Raw genomic sequence first — 22,965 nt, 5'->3', positions numbered from 1 at the left:
TGAGGAAGGCCTCCTCCACCCTCCCGCCCCCCTACCACTGGTGAGGAAGGCCTCCTCCACCCCCCCTGCCCGCCCCCCCTACCGCTGGTGAGGAAGGCCTCCTCCACCCCCCCGCCCCCCTACCGCTGGTGAGGAAGGCCTCCTCCACCCTCCCGCCCCCCTACCACTGGTGATGAAGGCCTCCTCCACCCCCCCGCCCCCCTACCGCTGGTGAGGAAGGCCTCCTCCACCCCCCCTGCCCGCCCCCCCTACCACTGGTGAGGAAGGCCTCCTCCACCCCCCTGCCCGCCCCCTACCACTGGTGAGGAAGGCCTCCTCCACCCTCCCGCCCCCCTACCACTGGTGAGGAAGGCCTCCTCCACCCCCCCTGCCCGCCCCCCTACCGCTTGTGAGGAAGGCCTCCTCCACCCTCCCGCCCCCCTACCACTGGTGAGGAAGGCCTCCTCCACCCCCCCTGCCCGCCCCCTACCACTGGTGAGGAAGGCCTCCTCCACCCTCCCGCCCCCCTACCGCTGGTGAGGAAGGCCTCCTCCACCCTCCCGCCCCCCTACCACTGGTGAGGAAGGCCTCCTCCACCCCCCCTGCCCGCCCCCTACCACTGGTGAGGAAGGCCTCCTCCACCCTCCCGCCCCCCTACCGCTGGTGAGGAAGGCCTCCTCCACCCTCCCGCCCCCCTACCACTGGTGAGGAAGGCCTCCTCCACCCCCCCTGCCCGCCCCCTACCACTGGTGAGGAAGGCCTCCTCCACCCTCCCGCCCCCCTACCGCTGGTGAGGAAGGCCTCCTCCACCCTCCCGCCCCCCTACCGCTGGTGAGGAAGGCCTCCTCCACGCCGTCGCCGTGGTGCACGTCGATGTCCACATACAGCACCCGGGCGTGGTACTGCAGGGGGGGGGGATTAGGGGGGGATTACATTCATGATTAATTAAGAAGTGAAGTCGTAGGCAGGTACAGTTGCAGCGTAGACGGGGGAGGGGAGAGGGAGGGGGGAAGCAGGCATGACCGCATGACCCGTCAGAGGTGGCAGCGGTGGGGGGGGGGGTTACATCCATGATTATTAAGAAGTGAAGCCGTGGGGGGGGGTGCAAAGATTGGTACTGAGAAGTGTGGCGAAGTAGACAGGGGGCGAGGCGGAGAAGGTTTGCGAGGTTAAGGCAACGGCAAGAGCAGGGGGGGAGGGCAGGGGTAATTGCGTACGTGCGTGGCACGCCCAGCCAAAGCCTCAATGCCCACTCCCACTCCACTGCCCCGCGCCCGCCGCCCTCCATACACACACGCCCGCCCCACCCTTCCCCCCCCCCTTTCTCCCCCCCCCCCCCCAGCCCCACCTTGAGCAGTTCCAGTACGGCCAACACAATGTCGTTCACGTAGCAGAACCCGCTGGCCTGTGCGCGGGGTGGGAGGAGGTTAATTTCAGAACTATTTATGGAGATGCGGAGTTTTACCCTGGCATGGGGGAGGGGCGTGTGTGTGTGCGTGTGTGTGACGTGTAATTTAGGTGTGTGTGCATGGCATTGGTGGCAAGGGTCTCATGCCAGTAGTCTGGATACCCCACTGACCCACCCCCGCCTATCTTTCTCCCTCTCTCCCCTCCTCCCTCTCCTCCCTCCCTCTCCTCCTCCCCTCCCCTCCCTCCCCTCCTCCCTCCTCCCTCCCCTCCCTGTCCTCCTCCCCACCCCCACCTCGGCCTTCTTGGCGTGGTGCATGCCGCCCGCCCAGTTGATGGCGGTGTCTGCCAGGCCGTGGTTCAGGCGCATGGCCGCACCCAAGCTGGCGCCGGCGTAGATCTGGGGGGAAGGGAAGGGAGGGTAGCGGGGGGAGGCTTGCAAGCACGCATGGAGAGCACTCGCGCACTAAGACCGGGTTGGCCGCGACCCAAACAGCACCAGGGCCCGCACCCACCCCTCATCGAGTCCCCACGCCTCCTAGCCCTCCACACGCCTTCGCTCCCTCCCACCTGCCCCCCCAATCCCCACCGTTTGTTTTAGCTTTGACTTGTATATACAAACCGCACCTCCCCCCGCCTGACCCTTCCCCCGTCACCCCCCCCTGCCGCCCCCGCTGACCCCCCCCTCCCACACACACACACACCTGGCAGTACTGGTACATGCGGTCAAAGATGGGACAGTCACTGCCCACCGCAAACTGCTTGAGCGCGGCGGACAGCTCGTCCTGGGGGCGAGAGGAACGAGGCATTGGCGGGGCATGGGTGTGTGGGGAGCGCGTGTTGGCAGCCATGTGTGCGAGCGAGCGAGCGCGCTTCCCTGTCCCCGTGCATATGCATGCTTCCAGCCTTGGCAAAACGCTGCGTTCCGCGCCTGCCCCCGTCCGCCCTACCTTCGGGCCCCCTCCCCCCTTCCCCCCGTTGCCCCCGCTCCCCCCTCTCCATCCTCCCCCTCACTTCCCTACCTAACTACTTCCTAACCCGCTCCTCTCCCCCCCCTTCACCCCCCTGTTCCCTCCTCCTCCTCCCCCCTTCACCCCCCCCCCGTTCCCTCCTCCTCCTCCTCCTCCTCCTCCTCCTCCTCCTCCTCCTCCTCCTCCTCCCCCCTTCACCCCCTGTTCCCACCTCCTCCTCCCCGCTCCCACCTGGTTTGCGGGTGTGACGGCCCGCAGGAAGTCCACGTAGTCGGGCGTGTGGAAGGCCACCAGGTCCGACTTGCGGGCGGGGCAGGGCCGCACAATCTGAGCGCGCATGTGTGGTCGAGAGGGCAGAGAGCAGAGAGCAGGAGAGGGAGAGGGAGGGCGGCAGGGCGGCAGGGCGTCTGTGTGTGTGTGTGTGTGTGTGTGTGTGTGTGTGTGTGTGTGTGTGTGTGTGTGTGTGTGTTAAAGAGCACAAGGAAAACATTACGCGTAGGACAGTGTATGCGATGCAGAATTACGGCCGCGGATTACCTTCAGAGTATACTTACCGCAGCCGACCCACCTGCCGAGCCGAGACCATACTTACCCGAAGCACCTGTTACGCCCATCTACCTAACCTTGGGTGGGGATAAGTGTCCACACGATCCCAAGGGTGCAAGCCCATGCGAGTGTCCTACAACGTTCCCAGGCACTCCTAACCCGAATAGCCCGCCCGCTGATCGTAGCCGAACTCACCTACAAGCAAAGGGCGAAACGTTGAGGCACAGGCGAAGGATGTGTGTGTGTGTGTGTGTGTGTGTGTGTGTGTTAAAGAGCACAAGGAAAACGTTACGCAAAGACAGTGTATGCGATGCGATGTGTGTGTGTATGTGTATGTGTGCGTGTGTTTGCACGTGGCGCACGCAAGTGGGATCGCTACACGTCCGATGCGTACACGTCCTGAGAGCCGCATGCGGGGAAGCCGCCCGCCAGGCAACGTGTCGGCACGGCGACACACACACGCCTGCCCCCCCTCCACGTTTACGGTAGCTGGGTTTGGAATAAAGTTAACCACCATCATCCCCACGCCGCGCCCCACCACGGCTAGCCCACCCCCTGCCGGTTTGCCTCTCCTCCACCCCACACTCCCCCTCCGCCCGCTGCCCCCCGCTGCCCCACTGCCCTCCTGGCCTCGTCGCTCCCTGCATCAGCCACTGCCGCTGCCGCTGCCACCGCTGCCACTACTGCCGCCACTGCGGCGCCACTGCTGCCACCACTGCCGGCACTGCCACCGCTGCCGGCACTGCCGGCACTGCCTGTGCCAGCCACACTGTCGCTACTGCTGGCCCCCGCCCCTGCCGCCCCCCCTTGGTGTAAACTAACCCCTCGCCAGCTCCCCACGCCGTCCCCCCCCACAAAAACCATCCCCCTCAAACACATCCCCCCCAAACCATTCCCCCATCTCTCCCCCCCCACACACGCACATACACACACACGCCCCCCCGCCCCCCTCACGTCCAGGTGGTGCCACAGGTCGTAGCGGGTGACCAGGCAGTGCGCCAGGCGCACACGGTGCGGCTTCATGGGGTGGCCCTGCCCGTAGTAGAAGTCGCCGATGTCGGGGTCGTAGTAGTACGACACCTGCAGGCGGGCGGGGGGTTGCGGCATTGGGGGGAGGGGGAAGGAGGCGTGTGTGTGTGTGTGTTTTGGGGGGAAGGGGAAGGGGAAGCAGGGAAGGAGAGGCCGGGGGAAGGGCCCGCACCCCCACCACCTGCGGGACCCGATCCAAAGCCGCCGGCCCGGCAGGGCCCCAGCCATGGACATTTTCACATGCTCGTCGTTGAAAGGGTTGTGACTTAGCTCGGGCACAAGGCCTGGGCTAGTGCTTTGCGCGCCAAACGCGACTCGCCTTTCGCCCACCCATCCTGCTCTCCTTCGTTTGCCTTGATGCGTTATGATTTAGACATTGTTTGTAGGGGTGACGCCCCGATAGGTATCCGAGTTATTACAACAGCGGTGTTGCAGGAAGGTTTTCGTTCTTGCGTGCTTTCTATTGCTTGTGACCTTGAGTTCGAAGCGGCGTTTTACAGCGTCCGACTGCTACAGGACATGCTGGGCAAAACACGAAATCCGGCCGGGATGACTTGCCAAATTGATGCGGCAGTGAATTTCGGTGCGGAAGCGTGCAGTGCTCCTTCGCCAGTTGCAGAACACCACTAGACTACCATCTGCAAGCCTTGCCCTCACAATCTGACTGATACGGCGCATAACTAGCGCAGGCATATGAACACTCTGACGACGCCCCTTGTCCTGAGCGACCGTACTTGCAGTTTGGCTCTTCCTGAGGCTATTTGTGCGACTGCAAATTAGATACCCGCTTCGACGAGACGATTCGGAGGCTCTGGCGTGACTGTGACCAAACATTTGCAAAAGCGGAGGCAACACCTTCAAAGATGCTCGCCGCTTGCAAAGCGGCTTTAAGCGGGTTAGTTGTTGTGGCCTCCGCGGTGGCCTGCTGGCGCTGTGTGGCGATCAGGAAGGGGGCAATGCGGGAGCGGGCACTGAGGACATTTGGGCAGGCCTCCGGGCCGTTGCGGGCCGTGCCGGCGTAGGACAGGAGCGTCAGTGGACTTGATTCGCAAAGAGATACGTTCCGAGCGAGTCGTGAGCGCGCCGATGCTGGCCCCTGCGCCTCGAGCGTCCCTGCAAGGCGAACGGGGTTGTAGGTCTGGTGGTCTCACCTGCGCTCGGCCACAGCCACCACCGCCCCCGGCACCACCGCCGTACGACGCCCCGGATCTGCGCTCCACAAACACTGGAGTTTGACCTCATCGACGCAGGAGCAAGCGGCAAGCCCGTGCCAAGCGCTTTCGCCAAAGGGCCCCTAGCCCCTCCTAACCGCCGTGTGCACTTTTCACAAGCCCAACAAAAGCGCACCCGGAAAGCACCTCCTCCCGTGCTTCTCCCCACTCTCCGTTTCCGCCACCCTTTTCCCACACGTGCCATTTTCCAGCACGCACGGCTGCTCATCGCGGCCGGTCGCGCCCGGCCCCACCACGCATCCCCGTCTGACGCACATCACCTCCATCCCAGCATCTTCACCCACACCCATCCATCCCCCCTTAAACCCCCCGAACCCATCCCATCCCACCGCCTCCCCACCACCTCCTCACACCTATGCAGGCTAAGCGGCGGCGGCCCCGGCGCCGGCTCCCGCCACGCGCACGGCGGCTCCTCGCCCAGTGACAAGCAGGCGGAGGGCTTTGCGCGCGCTGTCAGCGAGGGCGCGGCGGCGCAGGTGGCGGCTTACGTGGGCGAGACGCGGTCGCTGCTGGTGTGCAGCCTCAAGACCCACCCCGCCAAGAGGTGCGTGCTCCGAGGGGCGATGGGTATGGGGCGTGCTGTGCTGAGCGCGGCCCCAGGTCGGTATGCAAGCTGCTCTCGCCACACACGCACCACCCCCCGCCCACACACCAACACACGCACCAATGCGCCGAAGTCGCCACCGCCACCTGCGTGCTGCAGTGCTGATTGCTCTCCTCTCCTCTTTACATCCTCATATAGTATCCCTTCTTGCTCACTCACAATAATGCTTATTCAAAGTATCACTTATTGCTTACACACAACCCCCCTCTCTCCTCCACCCCCTCGCAGCACCGCCTGGCACCTGGCCGCCGCCTGCAAGGGCTCCGCCGGACGCGGCCGTGCCGCCGCCGCCGCCGCCTCCGCCCCCAGCAGCGGCAGTGCCATGCTGGAGCTACTGCTGGCGCTGCACCGGCAGCACGGCTTCCCGGGCGGCGGCGAGCTGCGCGAGCTGCTGGCCAGCCCCAACAAGCGGGGGCAGACCTGCCTGCACGTGGTGCGTGCGTGTTTCAAACAGCACAAGGGAAAGCGTGTGTGTGTAACTGTGTAACTGTGCGGGGTTGCGGGGGTGCGGGATTGCGCGTGTGAGGGCACAGAGGAAGGTTGTGCGCGACGGTGGTGGCGGACCGAGGCGCTGACACCACTGCCGCCACCGGCACCACTGGCGTTGCCTAACGTACACACATACACACACACACACACACACACACACACACACACACACACACACACACACGCTCACATCGGCGCCACCGCACACACAAACCCCACAACTTGACACCCGCCAGGCGGCGGCGAACGGCAACGCGGACGCGGTACGACTGCTGCTGGTCGAGGCGGGGCCGCTGGCGGCGGCGGCGGTGGCGGCGGCGGCGGCTTCCTCCTCGGGGTCTGGCTCCGGCTCGGCGACACCGGAGTCCTCAGGCTCACTGACGGAGGCGGGGCCGGCGCCCGGCCGAGGCGGCGGCGGCGGCAGTGGCGGCGGCGGCGGCGGCTGTGAGCAGTTTCTGTTGCGGGCTGACAAGGCGGGGCGCACCGCCATGCACCTGGCCGCGGCGGCCGGCAGCGAGGAGTGCGTGCGGCTACTGCTGGAGGCGGCGGAGGCGGCGGACGCGGCGGCTGTAGCAGCTGCAGTCGCAGCTGAGGCGGCGGAAGGAGCGGATGGCGGCGGCGGAGGAGGAGGAGGAGGAGGCGGTGGTAGCAGTGCACTGACGCCGCGCCACGTGTCGCCATCCAGTCGATCGGGCTCGGCGGCGGTGGCGGCGGCGGCGGCTCGGTCGCCGTCGTCGCAGCAGCAGCTGGGGCCGGTGACGGCTGTAGCAAGGTGGGCGGCTGCACTCGCGGGGTAGCACAGCACTGGCGGGTGGGGGCCGTACGGCAAGGGGTGGTGGTGCTGGGCCGCGTGTGTGTGCGTGTGTGTGTGTGTGTGTGCGTGCGTGCGTGCGTGTGTGTGTATGTGTCACACGCTTGCCGTACCGTCTGCAGCGGGCGGCTGTGCTCATGGGGTGTGGGCCCACGCTGCGGGCCCCTGGCTCTCCCGCCCACCCACCCACCCACCCACCTACCCGTCCTTGACAACCACACACACACCGCACACACACACACACACACACATGAACACACACACACACACACACACACACAGGCTGGCTGGCGCCTCCGACGGCGCCGGCCTGACGCCCATGCACTTCGCCGCCGCCGCCAACTGCCTGGGCGCAGCTCGGCTGCTGCTGGCCGCCGGCGCCGCCATCTCCGCCGCCGCCGCCGCCGACGTGTTCGAGGCAGCCATGCCGTGCAATGCGGGCTGGACCTGCCTCCACGTGGCGGCCATGCGGGGCCACCTGGACTTCGTGCTGGCCGTGCTGCGACATCACGTGAGCGCGCAGCGGGGGTGTGTGTGGAGGGGGGGCAGTGGGGTTGCAGTGGGGGTTTGGAGCGTGCAATGGGGGTTATAGGGGGCGGGGTTAGGAAGTCCAGCTTAAGGGGAGGGGCCGGGAGGAGGGACCGGGTTGGGTCCAGCGGCGGGCTCGACGCTCGGGGCATCTCGTAGTCGTAAGCGGTGGAGTGCCTGGAGGGGCTGTGGCAGCTGAAACCCAAACCCTGTGCTGGTAGGCTTCGCACACGCGCGCGCAGAACACAATAACCATAAGCGCCAACAAGCTCACGCTCTCGTTCTCCTTCGCCCTTGGCCCCTCGCCCCGTGCGCGCTGTCGCAGCTGTCGCTGTCCACGGAGGAGCAGCTGGCCGACTGGAACCCCTCCGCCACCAGCGGCAGCGGCGCCGCCGCCCCATTCGGCCGCCGCCGCAGCACCGACCCACGGGCCGTCACCGACCGCCGCGGCACCACGGCGGCGGCGCTGGCGGCGGCGCGCGGCTTTGCTGAGCTGGCGGCGGCGCTGGATCCGGATCGGCCGTTGGCGGCGGCGATCAACGGCGAGTCGGCGCTGATGGGCCGTGACGGGCGGGAGCTGAGGCCGCCGGCCATGTTTGTGTGCCCCATCACCCAGGCAAGTCATGGTTGTGGTGGTGGTGTTGGGGTGTTGGGAAGGAGGGGAGTTGCCAGGGGAGAGGCGATTGGGATTGAAGCACAGGTGCATGGGGGTGGGGTGGGTGCCTGCCACGGCGTAGGAGGGTGCGGCGGAGAGGTGTAAGGGGGCACACTCCCACCCTCTCACCTCCACACACACGCGCACTGCCACCCACTCCCCCACCCGCAGGAGGTGATGCGCGAGCCGGCGGTCGCCTCCGACGGCTTCACCTACGAGCGCGCCGCCATCGCCAAGTGGCTGGGTGCCGGCAAGCTCACCTCGCCCATGACCAACCTGCCCTTCACCAGCAGGGCGCTGTACCCGAACAACGTGGTGCGCACAGCCATCATGGTGAGGGGGAGGGCGAGGGGGAGGAGGAGGAGGGGGAGGAGGAGGAGGAGGGGGAGGAGGAGGGCGTGGAGGGTTGTAGGGGGGTGAGGGAGGGTTGTGTGCGTGTGTGTGTGTGTGTGCTGTGTGGTAGTGTGTAGGAGATCAGAACGGGCACTATATGTATGCGCACGCAGTGTAGCGGTATAGGGTTTGGAGGGCTCGCTGGAGGTTTCACGCATGTGATCGCCTCACGATTCCGGACAATCAAGTCACACACACGCACTCCCTGTCTCCCTCTCTTCCTGCAGGAGTGGCGCGCCGAGAACGGGCTGCCCGACCCCACACAGCCGCCGCGCGGCACGGGCCGCCGCCTGGCCGGCAGCGGTGTGGTGGCGGACGTGAATAACGCGGTGGGACGTGGCGGCGGCGGCGGCGGCATGGGTGGCAGCGCCGGCGGCGGCGTCAGTGGCGATCCCTTTCTGTCGCACCTACGCGCGCATGGGCTGTGAACGGGCTGCGGGAGGGCTGCTTGACATGGGGGTTGAACGCAAGGCCGAGCGGCTTGGCGGGCGGGCGGTTGGTAGTTGTGTAGTCTGCCTAGTTGGTTGGTTGGTTGGGTGCGTGGGCGTGTGCTGGTATTCATTTTTTGTTCCATCGGGAAGCCGTGGGAGGCTGCCGGGCATCGCCGCATGGAGCCGAGTGGTGTGTCATTGTGGTTTTCCTGGCGGTGCGGTGTGACGTGTGTGTGACGTGTGTGTGACATACGTGTGACCATGTGTGGTGACGCACCCAGCAGCGACCGCTTCGTTCGGGGCTGCACGCAGGGTCCGGGTTTATCAACTTCTCCTCATGATCCAATTTCTTTGCTTTGACTTGTTGTTGTTGTTAGGATAACCATCTTGACCCAGATGGGTCTCATGAAGCACGAGGCTGCATCCGCAAGAACAAGCGGTGTCGGAATTCAATTGGATTGTCATGACTGCATTTGCATTGGAATTGGAGCACTGAGTGCCCGTGATGAGCATGCGCCAGGAGCGTGCGATGTTGCGTGTTGGTTGTTTGGAGGCCGCCAGACACACGGACACGCACGTCTGGAGCTTGTACGGCACCAACATTCACATCAACGTCAATCCTTGCGATTCAAGGCGACGGGGGTATGATTGCTGCTGCAAGGCGTTGTGTTGCAGGAGCTGCAACCGAATCGTATCGGCGAGTGGGAACATAGCAGGACAGGCAGAGACGCAGGTTGGTGTGCCGCTTCTTTGAGTGGACGGAGGGGCGCGATTAGGCAGTAAAGCGCGCATGCGTGTGACAGTGCAGAGTGGAGGACGGGAGCAGGAGACATGGAGAGCGAGGGTTAGCCGGAGACGTGGCGGGCGCGGAACAGGTGCAGCGCTTGCAGCTGTGGCTTAATCCTGGAGGTTGACCTTTGTGTGTTGGGCTGTTGGGGGGTTATTCAATCCTGAGGAATGCCCTATGCTAGACGCGGCGGACTGGGGAATTAGAGTGGGTCGGTGCGAGACCGGGCTTGGAGGCGCGCGCGCGTGTGTGTGCGTCTGTTCAACGGAAACATGTGCGCACGTGTGTGTGTCGGGAAAGGCTGGTGGCACGCAGTGCCGGTGCAGGGCCACGCGCGTGTCTTTGGGCAACGGGTGAGGGGCCCTCGGCCCTGTCCGTGGGGCAGTCTTGGGTCGTGCCGGCGAACAGGCAGCGTATGTGTATTCCGCCGGCTGGAGGGAGCGTTTGGAGCAGTACGGTACGTAGCAGTACCACACCAGTAGTAGTTGTCACTAGCATTACGGCATCTGGCTTTTCGGAATCTGAACATGCGTACGCGACTATCGTATCCGCGGTGAGCCACGATGCTGATACCGTTACGGGTTTTTCGCCGCGCGCGGTTCCTGTCTGCCCGGTGCACCACTTTGAACGAAGTACGATGTGTGTTTGTGCGTGTTGGGGTCCTTGGAGGTTTGAGGCGTGGAAGAAGTCGGCACGGGAAGGCCCCGCACTCGCACTAAACCTGCACCGGAACTCTCCTTTCCTCTGCTCCCGGACGTTTTTAGACAAGTGGGTATGGGGTGTGTGTGTGTGTGTGTGTGTGTGTGTGTGTGTGTGTGTGTGTGATTGTACGCGCGCGTGCATTTGGAGTACGAGTGCAGGCGGCGCGCGTGTGAGGTGTATGCGCTGGTACTGGTAGGTATAGATGTTCTCTTAAGTTGGTGGGCGGCTGCATGAAAGTGGAATTGCGGAAGGTGGCCATGCATGGCAAATGGCGATGGCCGTGACGCAATCGAGTACGAATGCATAATGCATGTATGGGGCAACAAGCAGGCGGTCGACCGGCATTGTGGAGCACGCAAGTGCAGGAAGTGGCGGTGTGTGTGCTGAGGTGGTGCGCATGTGTGGGTGTGAGTTTATCGCTGCCACGCACTCCACACAAGTTCTGTCCCTCACACGCCGTGTTGAGAATAATGTTTACCGCATGGCTGGTGAGGTGCGCTTCGCGGCGCCCGGGTTACAGATGCGGTGTGGTAACGGGTAATTGCGGTATGGTGACGGTGACTTGCATGGCGTGCGCAGAAGAGGGTTGGCTGCAAGTCCAGTAGCCAAGGACTGGCAATACGGGAATACTTGGACAGTGATTTGCATCTGATCTGGGGAACACCTGGTGTAAGCGTTCTTTGGCATCCGCGGAGCGTTTTAATGCCTACAACTGCTGGACACGTGGTAAGCAAGTGGGTGCAAATTAAAATGAGAAAGGGCAATGACGATTAACGACATGGGAACCCCTGATTGACTGGGTGCTGGGCGGGCCGGCGGGGTGGCCAGCGGGGATGTTCTCCGGCTGCTGTCCGGCCCTCTCCCCAAGTAGGCGGGGCCTTCTGAGATTCAAATGGTCCGATATACCGCCGGCGGGCAAAGCAACGGCCAATCAAGGGAGCTCTCCCGAAGCCATCCAGAGTCTCCAAGGTTCCACGCAAAAGCAGGCCGTCCAAGGGCCTGCAAAGGACATCCGGCCCCAGGCGTCACGGGCCAGGCAAAGTTGCGCTTGGCAGCTTTGTAGGGTTGGCTGAGCTCGCCCACCCGCCGCTTTTACATTAATCTGACGCCGCAGCGATTCCCACGCCGGCGGCACCGACGATGCAGCAGCAGCAGCAGCAGCCGGGCGGCCCCGCCGCGCCCATCAACGCGCGTGTCGCCCGCGGCATTTCGGGGCTGTTCGGCCAGTCCCTCCTGGCGGACTGCCAGCTGGTCTTCGTGCAGGAGCGAGGACTGCTGGGGCAGCAACCCGGCCCGCATGGCGCCGCCAGCAGCAGCACTCGCGCCCCTCCCGGCCGCGAACTGGGCCTGGGGCAGCGGTGCGGCGAGCCCCTTCCGGCGCACTCGATCGTGCTGCGCTTCGCGTCGGACAAGCTTGCAGCTCAGGTCGGGGCGCGCGTGTCCGCGGCGCTGTGCGGAGGGAAGGGTGGGCAGCAGGGCAGGGTGTGCGGGCTGGGCAAAGCGCTTGGTAGGGATCAACCCCGCCCGACCCGCCGTGGGCACGACCGCTTTCCTTCTAGCTCCTAGTATGCCAACCCCAAGGGGTGCGCCTATAGCTAGTACAGTAGCAATGCCAGCCCTAAGGGGTGCGCCGCTGCGCCTGCGACGAGCAATGCAGCTCCAACTTCGTGTGACGCCCCCCGTCATGCCCTCTGACATGCAGCTGGACTGGCCAGCTTCACCGGGCCCGGTGGACATCAGCCTAAGCATTGTCAAGAAGAACGGGCCAAAGGCCACAGCAACCAGCACCAGCTCAACAGCAGCATCGGTATCCGCCCCTGCCGCTGCTACTGCCATCGCCGCCGCGGCGAAAGCGCAGCTCCCGATTTTGCAGGTGATGGTGGGCGGGGAGGAGGAGCTGCCGGCGGCCCGTGCCGCCATCCAGTTCGCCTACACGGGCCGCGTGGAGGCGGGCGGCAGCGGCATTCGCGAGGTGCTGCAGGTGCGGCGGCAGGCGGCCTACCTGCAGATGGAGGGCTGCGTGGAGGCGTGTCTGGCGGCGGTGAGAGAGCAGCTGCTGAAGGCAGGCGGCGGCGGGGCCGGGGTGGGAGCAGCAGCAGGCGCCAGCGCCAGCACCAACGCCGGTGGCGGTGCGGCCTCTCATCGGCAGATGCCATCCTCTTCCGCCGTGCTGGAGCTGTACAGCTGCAGTGACGTGTGGCCTGACCCGGCGGAGGACGCGGCCTTTGCGGCGCTGCTGACGGAGGCCAAGACGCAGCTGGTGGCGCACTTTGGTGACGCGCTGGCGGTGCTGAACAAGCAGAAGCTTTATGATCAGATGCGGGCGCTGCCGGTTGAGGGCATGGAGGCTCTGCTTGAGAGCGACGACTTCGGCACCGACAGCGAGAGCAGCGTGGTGCTGGTGCTGGCGGAGTGAGTGTGTGGTGGCGGGGCAGAGGGTTACAGGGTGCGAGAAAGAGGGCTTGGATTGTACCACGGCGTAGCAAACACGTACCCTGCCGCATTCAGCCCTCCCTCGGTTCTCTCCTGTCGCACTGATGCATTTGTCGTGTTTTCCAAACCGCCTTGCTCATGATTTCCAGGTGGATGGCCGCCAACCACAGCCGCACGGACGCGGCCACTCGCCGGCGGCTGTGCGGGCTGCTGCGGCTGTCGCAGTGCAGCCGTGCCTACCTCGGCTGGGTCCTGCCCGCACTGGCCGCGGCGCACGAGGCCAGCCCTGGCAGTGCCGGCGGCTGGCTGCCCATGACACGTGATGATGCCACCTGCCTGCTGACTTACAGCACGGCGATGACTGTGCAGGAGCGTTTCGCCATGAGAGGCAACGCAGCGATGAGGCTCTGGCCAGCAAACTGGCTCAGCACGCAGCGGCGGCGCCAGTGCTTGACCGCCGAGGGCCGCGAAATCAGCTTCAATGCCAGCCTGGCAGACCTGACGAAGGCGTTTGGCGGCATGAAGTCGTGGAGCACGGGACGGCTCGACCCCATCCTGGCCGACGCCCGTCACGTCGACCATTTTGCTGCGCAGGGCTGGGAGTGGAACCCCTACGTGGATTGTTGGACTAGTGATGCGGCAGCGGATATTTGGGTACGGCCCCGGCTGCCGGCGGCCCTGCGCTCTCGCGCTACTGCCGGGGCAGCGGCGGGAAACACGCTCCTGCTGGATGGAGCCGTCGTGGCGGTCCCCCGGCTGCGGATTACCGTGCGCGGAGCTGGTGTACATCCGTCGTGGTCGGGTGCATTTGGTGGCAGTGACGTTATAAAGATTGGGGCCAGCAGGGGTTGGGCCACCGCCCTGGAACTGAAGGAGGCGCCCGCTGACCAGCCGGCGGGCGGTACCGCCAGCGGCCCCACCAGCGGCAGTGCCAGCAGCTCTGGTGTGGTGGCGGCGCGCTGGTCGCGCTACCTGCTGTGCGGTGTGCGACTCACCGGCAGCGTCACGCTGCTGCTGCCGCCGTTGCTGTTGCTGTAGTAGTCGCACGTGCCGCACGGTCATCAGGTGCATGGCGGCAACGATGGACTGCACGCGAGGATGTATGCATGCATCCTCGCGTGCCACCATATGGTGGCTTGTGTTGGCATGTGCGTGGCATGCATGAAGAAATGCGTGTCCTGGCAGAAGCATGGACGGACACTCGTTCGCTCGGGCAAGACTAGTGATGAGACCTCGTGGGATGCTGCACGGGAGTAGCGCGGAACAGTTGACGCCTGAGGCACGTTCACTTTTGCACGTGGACTGTAGCTACACGGGTGCATGCATGACAGGTAACCTGCGTATCTGCGGGTGGGTTAGTTGGCGTATTGTGTCAGCAGTGTACGGGAAGGGGGGTCAGCTGGCCGGGGCGAGTTGGCGAGTTTGTAACTTTGCACAGGGTGCTGCCCTGCCGGCTTGAGAGCTCACTAACGGGTACGAGCCACGTGCTGCCCTGTTGTGCGACATTCTTGGGAGCCGGGGAAGAGACCCAGCACTGGGGAAGAGACCCCCGCAATGGGTTCAATGGCGGTAGGTGCTGTCGTGTCGTGTCATAACGTGGGGTCGTGAGATCTCGGGCTAGTTGCGACGCATGTGCTCTGATGTGCACTCAGCAGTCGTGTCACGCACGTCATGTCATCATGTGGGGTGGTGAGGACTCAGCTTGCAACGCCATGTCTGGTGCAGTGGTGCAAGTGGCAACCTGACGCGCGTGCTGCTGCGGCTGACACACGGCTAGGCCGTGGCTTATTGTTGGCCTGTTGAGGTTGCGGTACCAGCAGGGTTGTACCTGTGGGCACTGCTTCGTACGTACGTACGCACTGCTTTGTACGCAGAGCCGCGGACTCATGGTACGTGCTGGTGTACGGGGATTGCTGGTGGGAGAGGGCTGGGCTGAAAAGCGCAGCTGCGTGAAATGCGCCTATGCGCCACCGTTCGGTCAGTGTCCCTCTTCCTGATGCGTGGGGCGGGAACAGCTGTAATCTCAACAAGGCCCGCACCGCCATGCCAACCACTCAGCGGGGAACGCACCCCTGATGCACCACCACAATAAGCCGTAACATCGCAGGGGCAGCACATCCGATTACACACATCCTCATTCTTCCGGGCTACGTACGGTACGCTCACCCCTGGGGGCTCTTGATCCACATACCGTGCGCTCACCACTCACGCTCTCATGTCCTGTTGGATCACACGCAACCAGCAGCCCACCTGCTCCTGCCCGCGGGCTGCACTGCAAGTAAGTGGGTAGGCATGCATGTGCACCACCATCTCGCCGTACGTCTCGCCGTACGTCTCACCACGTCGACATCGCTCAGCCCACCCAGCCCACTCTTCCCTCCCTGCTCACCCTGCTCACGCCGTCACCGCTCCCGCAACTCCCGCATCCAACCACCCACCTACACTAATACACTACCGCCCAATCACACCACCACGCCCTCCTCCCGCCCCTTGCCCGCCCCCTCACTCCCCCCCGCCTGTGCCTCCGCCTGTGCCTCCGCCAAGCACGCATCCAGCGCCGCCGCCAGGCACCCCGCCAGCCAGTCCGCCCGCTCCCTGGGCGCAGAGGGCGGCAGCATCAGGTACACCACACTGCCCAGCGGCCGCGCGTAGATGCCGTGCTCCGACCGCAGCCGCCGCACCACCGCCGCCGAACTGACGGCTGCGTAGCGCGCCGCCGAGCCGGCACCTGGCGCTGCTGCTTGCGCTGCTGCTTGCGCTGCTGACGTGGATGGGGAGGATGGGGAGGATGGCGAGGAGGGGCAGCTAGAGCTGGGGGAGGTGGCTGGGGAGGTGGTTGGGAAGGAGGTGGGGGAGGTGGTTGCGGAGGTGGTTGGGGAGGAGGTGGGGGTGGAGGCGGGCGCCTGCCGCACCTCCACTGCCAGCACGGTGCCCAGCGCCACCACGCGGCTGACCAGCGGGTGGTGCGACAGCGCAGCCACCACACCCTGCGTTTGCGTTTGCGTGTGCATGAGGGAAGCTTGTAGGGTAAATGGGGGCACACCTTGCGCGCAGAACGTGCAGGTGAAGCGGCCTGCCCCACATGGGACCAACTGACCAAGTGCTCCCAGAGCCGCAGGCCGCAGACACTGAGGGCATGCAAACACCTCTTCGCTCTGCATAAACAACAATTATTCCCAAACAAAGCAAAAGAACTGACCTTCTCATCAAACAGCGGCAGCAGTCGGCCGCACGGCGCCACGCAGGCTGGGCTCTTGCCGCAGCAGCCGGCGCGGCCGGGCGCGCAGAGGTTGGGGTTGGTGGCGGGGTCGGTGAGCAGCTGCAGGGCGGCGGCGGCGGCGGCGGCGCCGATGGGGTAGGCGGTGTAGGAGTGGCCGTGCAGGAGCGCGAACAGCTGCGGGGGCGGCAGTGGCGGTGGGGGGGCGGTGGGGAGAAAGTCAGGCGGGTTTCATTCATGACTAGTTATAGGACCCGTCGTGCCGGCCGCAGTGCTCTTAGTCACAGCGCCTCACTCTCTTATCCTCTCGCCAGTCCCTCACGTTCCATTCCCTCCACCCGTCATCCCCCTCACCCCCTTTGCCCCGCCTCCCTCCTCCCTCCCCCCTCCCCCCTCCCCCCTTACCACCCCTCTCACCCTCCCCCTGCGCTTGCCCGCGAGGCCGGCCCCACCTTGCTCGGGCCCGAGAACGCCTCAAACACCTCCCGGCTCGCCAGCGTCACCGCCAGCGGCGCCGCGCCGGCCGTCAGCAGCTTGCCGTAGCAGGCGATGTCGGGCGTGACGCCCAGGGCCGCCGCCGCCGACACGTGGCCCACACGCAGCAGCCCCGTGAACACCTCATCCAGGATGAGCGGCAGGCGGCGGCCGCGCACCACCTGTTGAGGGGATGGGGCGGGAGCGGGAGGTGCGGGCGCGAGGATGGAGCAGGCAAGGGAGGGAAGAGAGGGAGCGAGGGGCGGAAATGTTGGGAGGCTTCCCTAATTTCACCGCACGCAAAACAGAGGTATGCTGTAGTTACACACAAGCATGCACACGCACGCAAACACACAAACACACACACACACACATACACTCACACTCACACACATACACACGCACACGCATACACGCACCTGTGCCAGGGCCCTCTGGAAGCCCGGCTCAATGAGCAGCATGCCCCCCGCGCCCTGCAGCAGCGGCTCCATAATGCAGGCAGCCAGACGGCCCGGGGCGGCCGTAGCTGCAGCTGCAGCAGCGCCAGCAGTGGCTGTAGCAGCACCGCTGGCTCGGGCTGATGCAGCTGCCTCAGCCGCCGCCGCCGCCTGCGCCTTGAGACCCGCCTCGAATTCGTCAATGGCCGACTCGATGTAGGCCGTGTAAGCTGCATGCAGCTGGCTGCTGCCGGTGCTACTGGCGGTGCTGCTACTGCCGGTGCTGGTGCTACTGCCGGCCATGAGCTCCTCCAGGGAGTCCCAGCTGGGCAGGGGGCCGGGGTGGTGGCGGCGCAGCCAGGCGGGCGGCTCCTGCAGCTGCCAGCGACCCTGGGGGTTGGGGATTCGGAATGGGGGAGGTGGGGAGCAGGTGTGGGGGAGGTGGGTGGCACGTCAGTGCTAGCACAGCACGGCAATGGCTCCATGACCCAGCCCGGCCCAACGCCCATCAACGTCACCCCTCCTCCTCCTCCCCCCCCCCCCGCCCCGCTTCCCCCACCTGGCTCATGCCCACGTAGGGCGGCTCCAGGAACAGCCCCCTGCCTCGGTACCAGGGCGCCTGCAGCCGCCCGTTGAACACACTGGGCGCCACGCAGTCCTGCGCGCCCAGCGTGTCGCCGTGGTAGGCCCCCGCCAGACCCAGCACCAGCAGCTCGCCCCCGCTGCTACTGCCGCTACTGCTGCTGGTGCTGGTGGTGCTGGTGCTGCTACTGCCGGTGCTGTCGGGGCTGGTACTGCCGGGGCTGTCCAGCCCCAGCTCCCCGCGGTCCGCCAGGAACTTGCGGAAGGCCATCTTCAGAGCCACCTGCAAACGCGCAAACGCACACATACACACACATGCAAACACACGCTTTGTTTTGTTGCTTTTCCAACACATGCATGGACGCCTACGGATGCATTTCGGGGCTGAGAGGTCGCTCGCCGATCGCCGGAAACATGGGGGCGTGTGTGTGTGGGTATGAGTGCCGTAGCGCAACGGGGTCGGCGCGTTCAACCTTTCCATCAAATCGTATCACGCGCGAACATTGGTCCGGTTGCTTCCGGTTGCACTTCGAACAGCCGCGCACTCCGACCCTCTCCCCCCCAAAACACACCCGCGCACCTCAATGGCCGTGCTGCCATCGTCCGAGTAGAACACGCGCTCCGCCCAGCCCGCGCCCGGCCCGCGCGGCCCCAGCAGCGCCGCCGCCGCCGCCAGCGCCGGCTCGTGCGCAACCTCGGGAAACAGCACGTGCAGGTAGCGCCCCGCCGCCGCGCCCACCGCCCGAGCCAGCTCCGGCTGCAGCTCCGACGTCGCCGCCTGCGTCCACCAGCTACAGCTGCCGTCGTACAACGGAGTCAGTGAGGCGGCGGCGGCGGCGCCGCCGCCGGCTGTAGCTGGTTGTGGCGCCGCCGGCGGGCTGAGTGCCATCCAGGTGTCGCCACAGCGGCTGTCAATGACTGTGGCGGCGGCGCCGGGCGCCAGGCTGGCGTGCTGCGTGAAGGGCCACCACAGCTGCGCCTCAGCGGCGGCGGCCGCCGCCGCCAGCCGCGTCAGTCGGGCGGCGTGGCGGCGCTGTAGCGCCTCCAGCAGGTGTGTGAAGGCGGGGCGGGAGGCGGCCAGCCAGGAGGTGAGGGAGGCGTCCAGGCCGTCGCGGCGGACGTCGTGGCCCTGGGGGGGGGGGTTGTATAGACCAGCCCAAACTAAACCAAAACCAACGAAAACGAGCGGGGTGCAGGGGGAGGGGGCAGCCGTTCGGGAGTTGCAAAGATGATTGGGAAAGCTGTATAAGATGCACTGAAGAGCGGCCGTAAAGGGGGGATACATTCATGATCAATCAAGTATAAGGGGTGGGAGCGCGGGTGTTTGGGTGTACCCGAAGGAGGGCGGCATGGGCGGCTCCACGGCTTGATGGGAGCACGCGTTGTCAAAAACAGCACAGAGAACGCATGTTGGCACGACAGTAGCAGCGCACTCCAAAGGCAAAGCGTGTCCGCCCCCACTCGGCATTGACCGTGCCGACCACACGCCCGCACACACACACGCACTCGAGTATATGGATGTCCCCCGGGGGGCTGGTTTCGGACAGCCGACGCGGCCACTGCGGCCGCGAGCATGCCTAGCCTCGGTGCCGCCGTGGAGTGGGGAGCGGGAGGCCAGCTCCCGCCAGCCCACGGCGCCACACACTCGTACACACTAGCCCACGTCCAGCAGTTCGGGGGGTTCGCTGCTTTCTAGTGCTCCGCAACCGACGCCCGCCGACTTGACCCCATGCAGCCGATGACTCCTTATAAGTTTCTCGACGACCACAGCCTCGCTCTCTTTTCCCGCAATCATTAGCGGGCCGGGACTGGGATGCGTGTCTTAGCTTGCTTGCTGCACGCCGCCCTTAACATCGCTGTCGCCATGTTCCCTGCTCGTGACACTTGCTCGCTGCCGCCCCTGTGCCTGCAATTCCTCTATCACCCGTAGGTGAGCTCGACTACGACCAGCGGGCGGGAATCAGGGCATTAGGCGTGCTGGGTCACCGTTGTAGCGCGCCCAGGGCGCGGCGCATACAATGCATATGGGTGCCACTCGGGGTCAGGTCGTTCGTCGATCGCCCGAGGGGGGGTTCCAGGCTTTTTGCGGGCAAGTATGACTACCGGGGTCGACGCGGCTACAAGACGCTCGGTATCGGTAGGTATCCGTAAGTAACTCCGTCGCGCCGTCTGGGCGGGCTTCGTTTTGTTGTTTTCTTTTCAACACACGCACTCGCACCTCGGGCGCGGCGCCGCAGCCCGGCACTGCCACCACCTCGGGCGGCGGCGCTCCCAGTCTGTGCAGGGCGGCTGCGGGGTGGGACAGGTGGGCGCGCAGGAAGGCGGCGTTGTCCAGTGCCACCTGGGGGCCGCCCGCCGCGTAGGACTGGGACTGCAGGGGGGGGCGGGGGGTTACATTCATGATTAGTGAAGGAAGTGGGGGCAGGAAGGGTTGGGGGAGGGGCAGGTGGGGAGGGGCAGATGGGTTGGGGCAGGAGCGGGTGGGTGGGTGCACGAGGCGGTGCCTGAGTGCCTGACCCACACCGGCCACGCGGCTTTCCATCGTACCACTCCTCATCCACATCCACCCCTGGGCCTCGCTTAAGATGGCGCAAACTGCCCTCATCCACATTCCTCCTCCTCCCTCCTCCTCCCTCCTCCTCCCATCCCTCCTCCCATCCCTCCTCCCCATCCCTCCTCCCATCCCTCCTCCCCATCCCCCTCCTCCCCCCCTCACCTGCCCCACCAGCACCACCGCCTCCACCTCCCAGCCTCGCGCCACCAGGCTGTCGTAGGCGGACAGGGTGGCCGCGATGCCGCCCAGCCGCGGGTCGCCCACCAGCACACAGGGCAGCCGCAGCGGGCGCAGCACGTCACACTATAGGGTTGGTGGCGGGGGGGGAGGGGAGGGAGGGAGGGGGGAGAAGGGGAGGGAGGGGTGGGAGAGAGGTATGGGAGGTGTGCCTGGGTATGTGTATGTGTGTTTATTGAGCACAAGAGAAACAAAGCGTGTGTGTATGTACAGGTGTGCATGTGCTCGCAGGAGGCGAGCAGTGCACCGATGCCGTACTACAGCATGGGGTGTGGGCCTCATTGGGGTTCCATGGAAGCCATCAGGCATGCCCCGACCCGCCCCGCCCCACCCCGCCCCACCCCGCCCCGCCCCGCCCCGTCCCGCCCATCCCCGCCCCGCCCTTCACTGCCGTACTCAAAACACACACGCCCACGTCCACGCCCACGCCCACGCCCACGCCCACGCACCGTCAGTCGGCCCGAGGGCGCGGGGCTGGTCACCCCGCCCGCCGTCTCCATCAGCAGCAGCGCACGACTGGCGCTGGTGCTACTGCCGCCATTGCTACTGCCGCCATTGCTGCTGGTGGTGCTGCTACTGCCGGCGCCGCCCGCTGCCGCCGCTGCTACAGCCTGCCGCTGCAGCTGCTCGGCGGCTGCAGCCATGTGTCGGCCGGTGGCCACCACCAGCTGCTCGTCACTCACGGCACGGCCTGAGGCGGGCGGCGGGCGGCGGGCATGTCAGGGGAGGGAGAGGAGGAGGCGGGAGCAAGCGAGCACCCTGCTCGGACCCGAGCCGCCCTCCCGCCTGGTGCCCCCGCAAGGCCGAGCGCCACGACCAACACGCACTCCTCGGCCCACACCTCACACACTCACACACACTCACACGCAGGCTGTTCTCCTCCCCCTGGGCGACGATTCCTTGACTACTGGAATCTATTAGGATGGAGTACACAATGCCTCTTCGTCCCTTCTCCACATGATCGGCTACCCACCCCGCCTCACCCTCCAGCTGCACCGCCAGGTGGGGGCTGACCGCGTGCCGCCACGCGAACAGCGTGGAGCAGCGCGGCGCGACATACCCGCCCGCCGCACCCGCACCCGCACCCGCACCCGAGCCCAGCACCCCGCTGCTGCTACTGCTAATGCCCAGCGGCTGCGCCGCCTCCTGCGCTGCTACTGCCGCATGCTGCCCCGGCTCCGCCGCGCCGCCGCACGCCAGCGCCTGCACCGGCACCGGCATTCGCACCGGCATTGGCATGGGCATTGGCGTTGGCACCGGCATTGGCACCGGCATTGGCGTTGGCATCGGCATCGGCATTGGCATTGACATCGGCATTGACAGAGGACACAAACCAGTTGGCTCGCTAATTGGCTCCGAGGCGGCGGCTGAGCCACAGGGCGCCCGCGTCCATGGCCGGACACCAACACCCCCCGCATGCCGTCACACCCGAAGCGCCCGTACCCAGCCCCCCGCCAGCCCTCACGCTGCTTCCCAGGCAAAGGGCTCTGGATCTCGATTGCCGGTACAGTACCGTACCTGGGACGTGGACATGCCGCACCCCTTGTTTTACTGCATACTTGCAAACCATACCCCACGAGGCTACAGCCGACCCCATCCCACCCACCCACCCACCCCCACACACGCACGCAGTGTCCCGGTTCCACGCTCACCACCAGGCGCGCGTCTGAATCCGCCGGGAAGCCCGTCTGCACCGGCTTGACGTAGGCCAGGGGCACCTGCGGCGGCGGCAGCCCCACAGCAGTGCGGGAGGCCCCGGCGCGCGGGTGCGTGGATGTGTGGTGGCGGTGGTGGCGGTGTTGGTGGCGGTGGCGGTGGGTGGGGATGAGTGGAGGTAATGGTAATGGAGGCAAGCGAGAGAGAGGGGGTTTCCGGACGATGCAGACCGGGGCGGCAGCGGTATTCGCAGCGGTAGGAGGCCACCGGCCGCAGCAGCACCAGCAGCAGTAGCAGTGCCCAAGCATGCGCCCGCCGCGCGGCGCTTCTCTCACCTTAAGCGCCGCGGCTGCGTGTGCCAGGCCCACGCTCACAAGCGTCTTGCCCACATTCGTGTTGGCACCCCATACGCTGAAGGCAGGGACCGCAAGCGGCAGCGCGCCCGCGGCGGACGCTGCGGGCTGGCCCCACGGCGCCGACGCCGGCACCGGTTGCTGTGTCGCAGCCGACGACGCTGCGTCGCTGGCGCCCAATTGCGATGTTGTGCTGGTGCCCAGCAGTCGCCACCGCTGCGCCGCGCTCGCGGCGCTCAGCGCAGGCCACGAGCTACACGCGCGGAGAAGGAGCTTCGAGCGCGAGCCCGGCATTCTGCTGAAATTGCAGCAACGCTTATGAAGGAATTTGCAAATGCATCACTGGGCCAATCTGGGAACACGAAACTATCAAACGGAGAGAAACCAGCAGGGTGCACTTGCGCGGGTTGCAGTTCGGACCAATTATATCAGCCTGAGCAATACATATCACATATCTA

At 65.7% G+C, this 22,965-nt stretch overlaps 4 protein-coding genes across 4 annotated transcripts in view; 2 read left to right on the top strand and 2 right to left on the bottom strand.

Moving 5' to 3' along the window:
- The window catches only part of CHLRE_06g277350v5 (uncharacterized protein), a 10,192-nt gene extending 5,767 nt beyond the window's left edge, over positions 1 to 4,425 (bottom strand). The window contains exons 1-7 of the mRNA XM_043063035.1: positions 4,252 to 4,425; positions 3,858 to 3,983; positions 2,589 to 2,684; positions 2,091 to 2,171; positions 1,682 to 1,786; positions 1,328 to 1,384; positions 806 to 881 (exon numbers count right to left, since the gene is read on the bottom strand). Coding sequence (XP_042923741.1) covers positions 806 to 881; positions 1,328 to 1,384; positions 1,682 to 1,786; positions 2,091 to 2,171; positions 2,589 to 2,684; positions 3,858 to 3,983; positions 4,252 to 4,266 — 556 coding nt within the window. The 5' untranslated portion in view covers positions 4,267 to 4,425. The remainder of the gene's footprint in view (positions 1 to 805; positions 882 to 1,327; positions 1,385 to 1,681; positions 1,787 to 2,090; positions 2,172 to 2,588; positions 2,685 to 3,857; positions 3,984 to 4,251) is intronic.
- Positions 4,426 to 4,555: 130 nt separating this feature from the next.
- Positions 4,556 to 11,525, top strand: CHLRE_06g277300v5 (uncharacterized protein). The gene is made up of 8 exons (XM_043063034.1): positions 4,556 to 4,827; positions 5,526 to 5,708; positions 5,997 to 6,201; positions 6,494 to 7,029; positions 7,351 to 7,579; positions 7,922 to 8,212; positions 8,423 to 8,584; positions 8,872 to 11,525. The coding sequence occupies exons 1-8, from the start codon at positions 4,796 to 4,798 to the stop codon at positions 9,070 to 9,072; spliced, it is 1,839 nt and encodes a 612-aa protein (XP_042923740.1). The 5' UTR covers positions 4,556 to 4,795; the 3' UTR covers positions 9,073 to 11,525.
- Positions 11,526 to 11,665: 140 nt separating this feature from the next.
- On the top strand, positions 11,666 to 14,941 carry CHLRE_06g277250v5 (uncharacterized protein). Its single transcript, XM_043063033.1, has 3 exons — positions 11,666 to 11,989; positions 12,267 to 12,976; positions 13,147 to 14,941. The coding sequence occupies exons 1-3, from the start codon at positions 11,705 to 11,707 to the stop codon at positions 14,033 to 14,035; spliced, it is 1,884 nt and encodes a 627-aa protein (XP_042923739.1). The 5' UTR covers positions 11,666 to 11,704; the 3' UTR covers positions 14,036 to 14,941.
- Positions 14,942 to 14,943: 2 nt separating this feature from the next.
- On the bottom strand, positions 14,944 to 22,925 carry CHLRE_06g277200v5 (uncharacterized protein). Its single transcript, XM_043063032.1, has 12 exons — positions 22,490 to 22,925; positions 22,151 to 22,216; positions 21,482 to 21,701; positions 20,948 to 21,189; positions 20,424 to 20,564; positions 19,926 to 20,078; positions 18,288 to 18,836; positions 17,685 to 17,990; positions 17,108 to 17,515; positions 16,667 to 16,870; positions 16,197 to 16,391; positions 14,944 to 15,984 (listed from the first exon to the last, which is right to left on the bottom strand). The coding sequence occupies exons 1-12, from the start codon at positions 22,799 to 22,801 to the stop codon at positions 15,460 to 15,462; spliced, it is 3,321 nt and encodes a 1,106-aa protein (XP_042923738.1). The 5' UTR covers positions 22,802 to 22,925; the 3' UTR covers positions 14,944 to 15,459.
- Between the last annotated feature and the right edge of the window lie 40 nt (positions 22,926 to 22,965).

Source organism: Chlamydomonas reinhardtii, chromosome 6 (assembly GCF_000002595.2).
Source record: "Chlamydomonas reinhardtii strain CC-503 cw92 mt+ chromosome 6, whole genome shotgun sequence".
Classification (NCBI taxonomy): Eukaryota; Viridiplantae; Chlorophyta; class Chlorophyceae; order Chlamydomonadales; family Chlamydomonadaceae; genus Chlamydomonas; species Chlamydomonas reinhardtii.
This window is presented reverse-complemented; position numbering and strand designations above follow the sequence as displayed.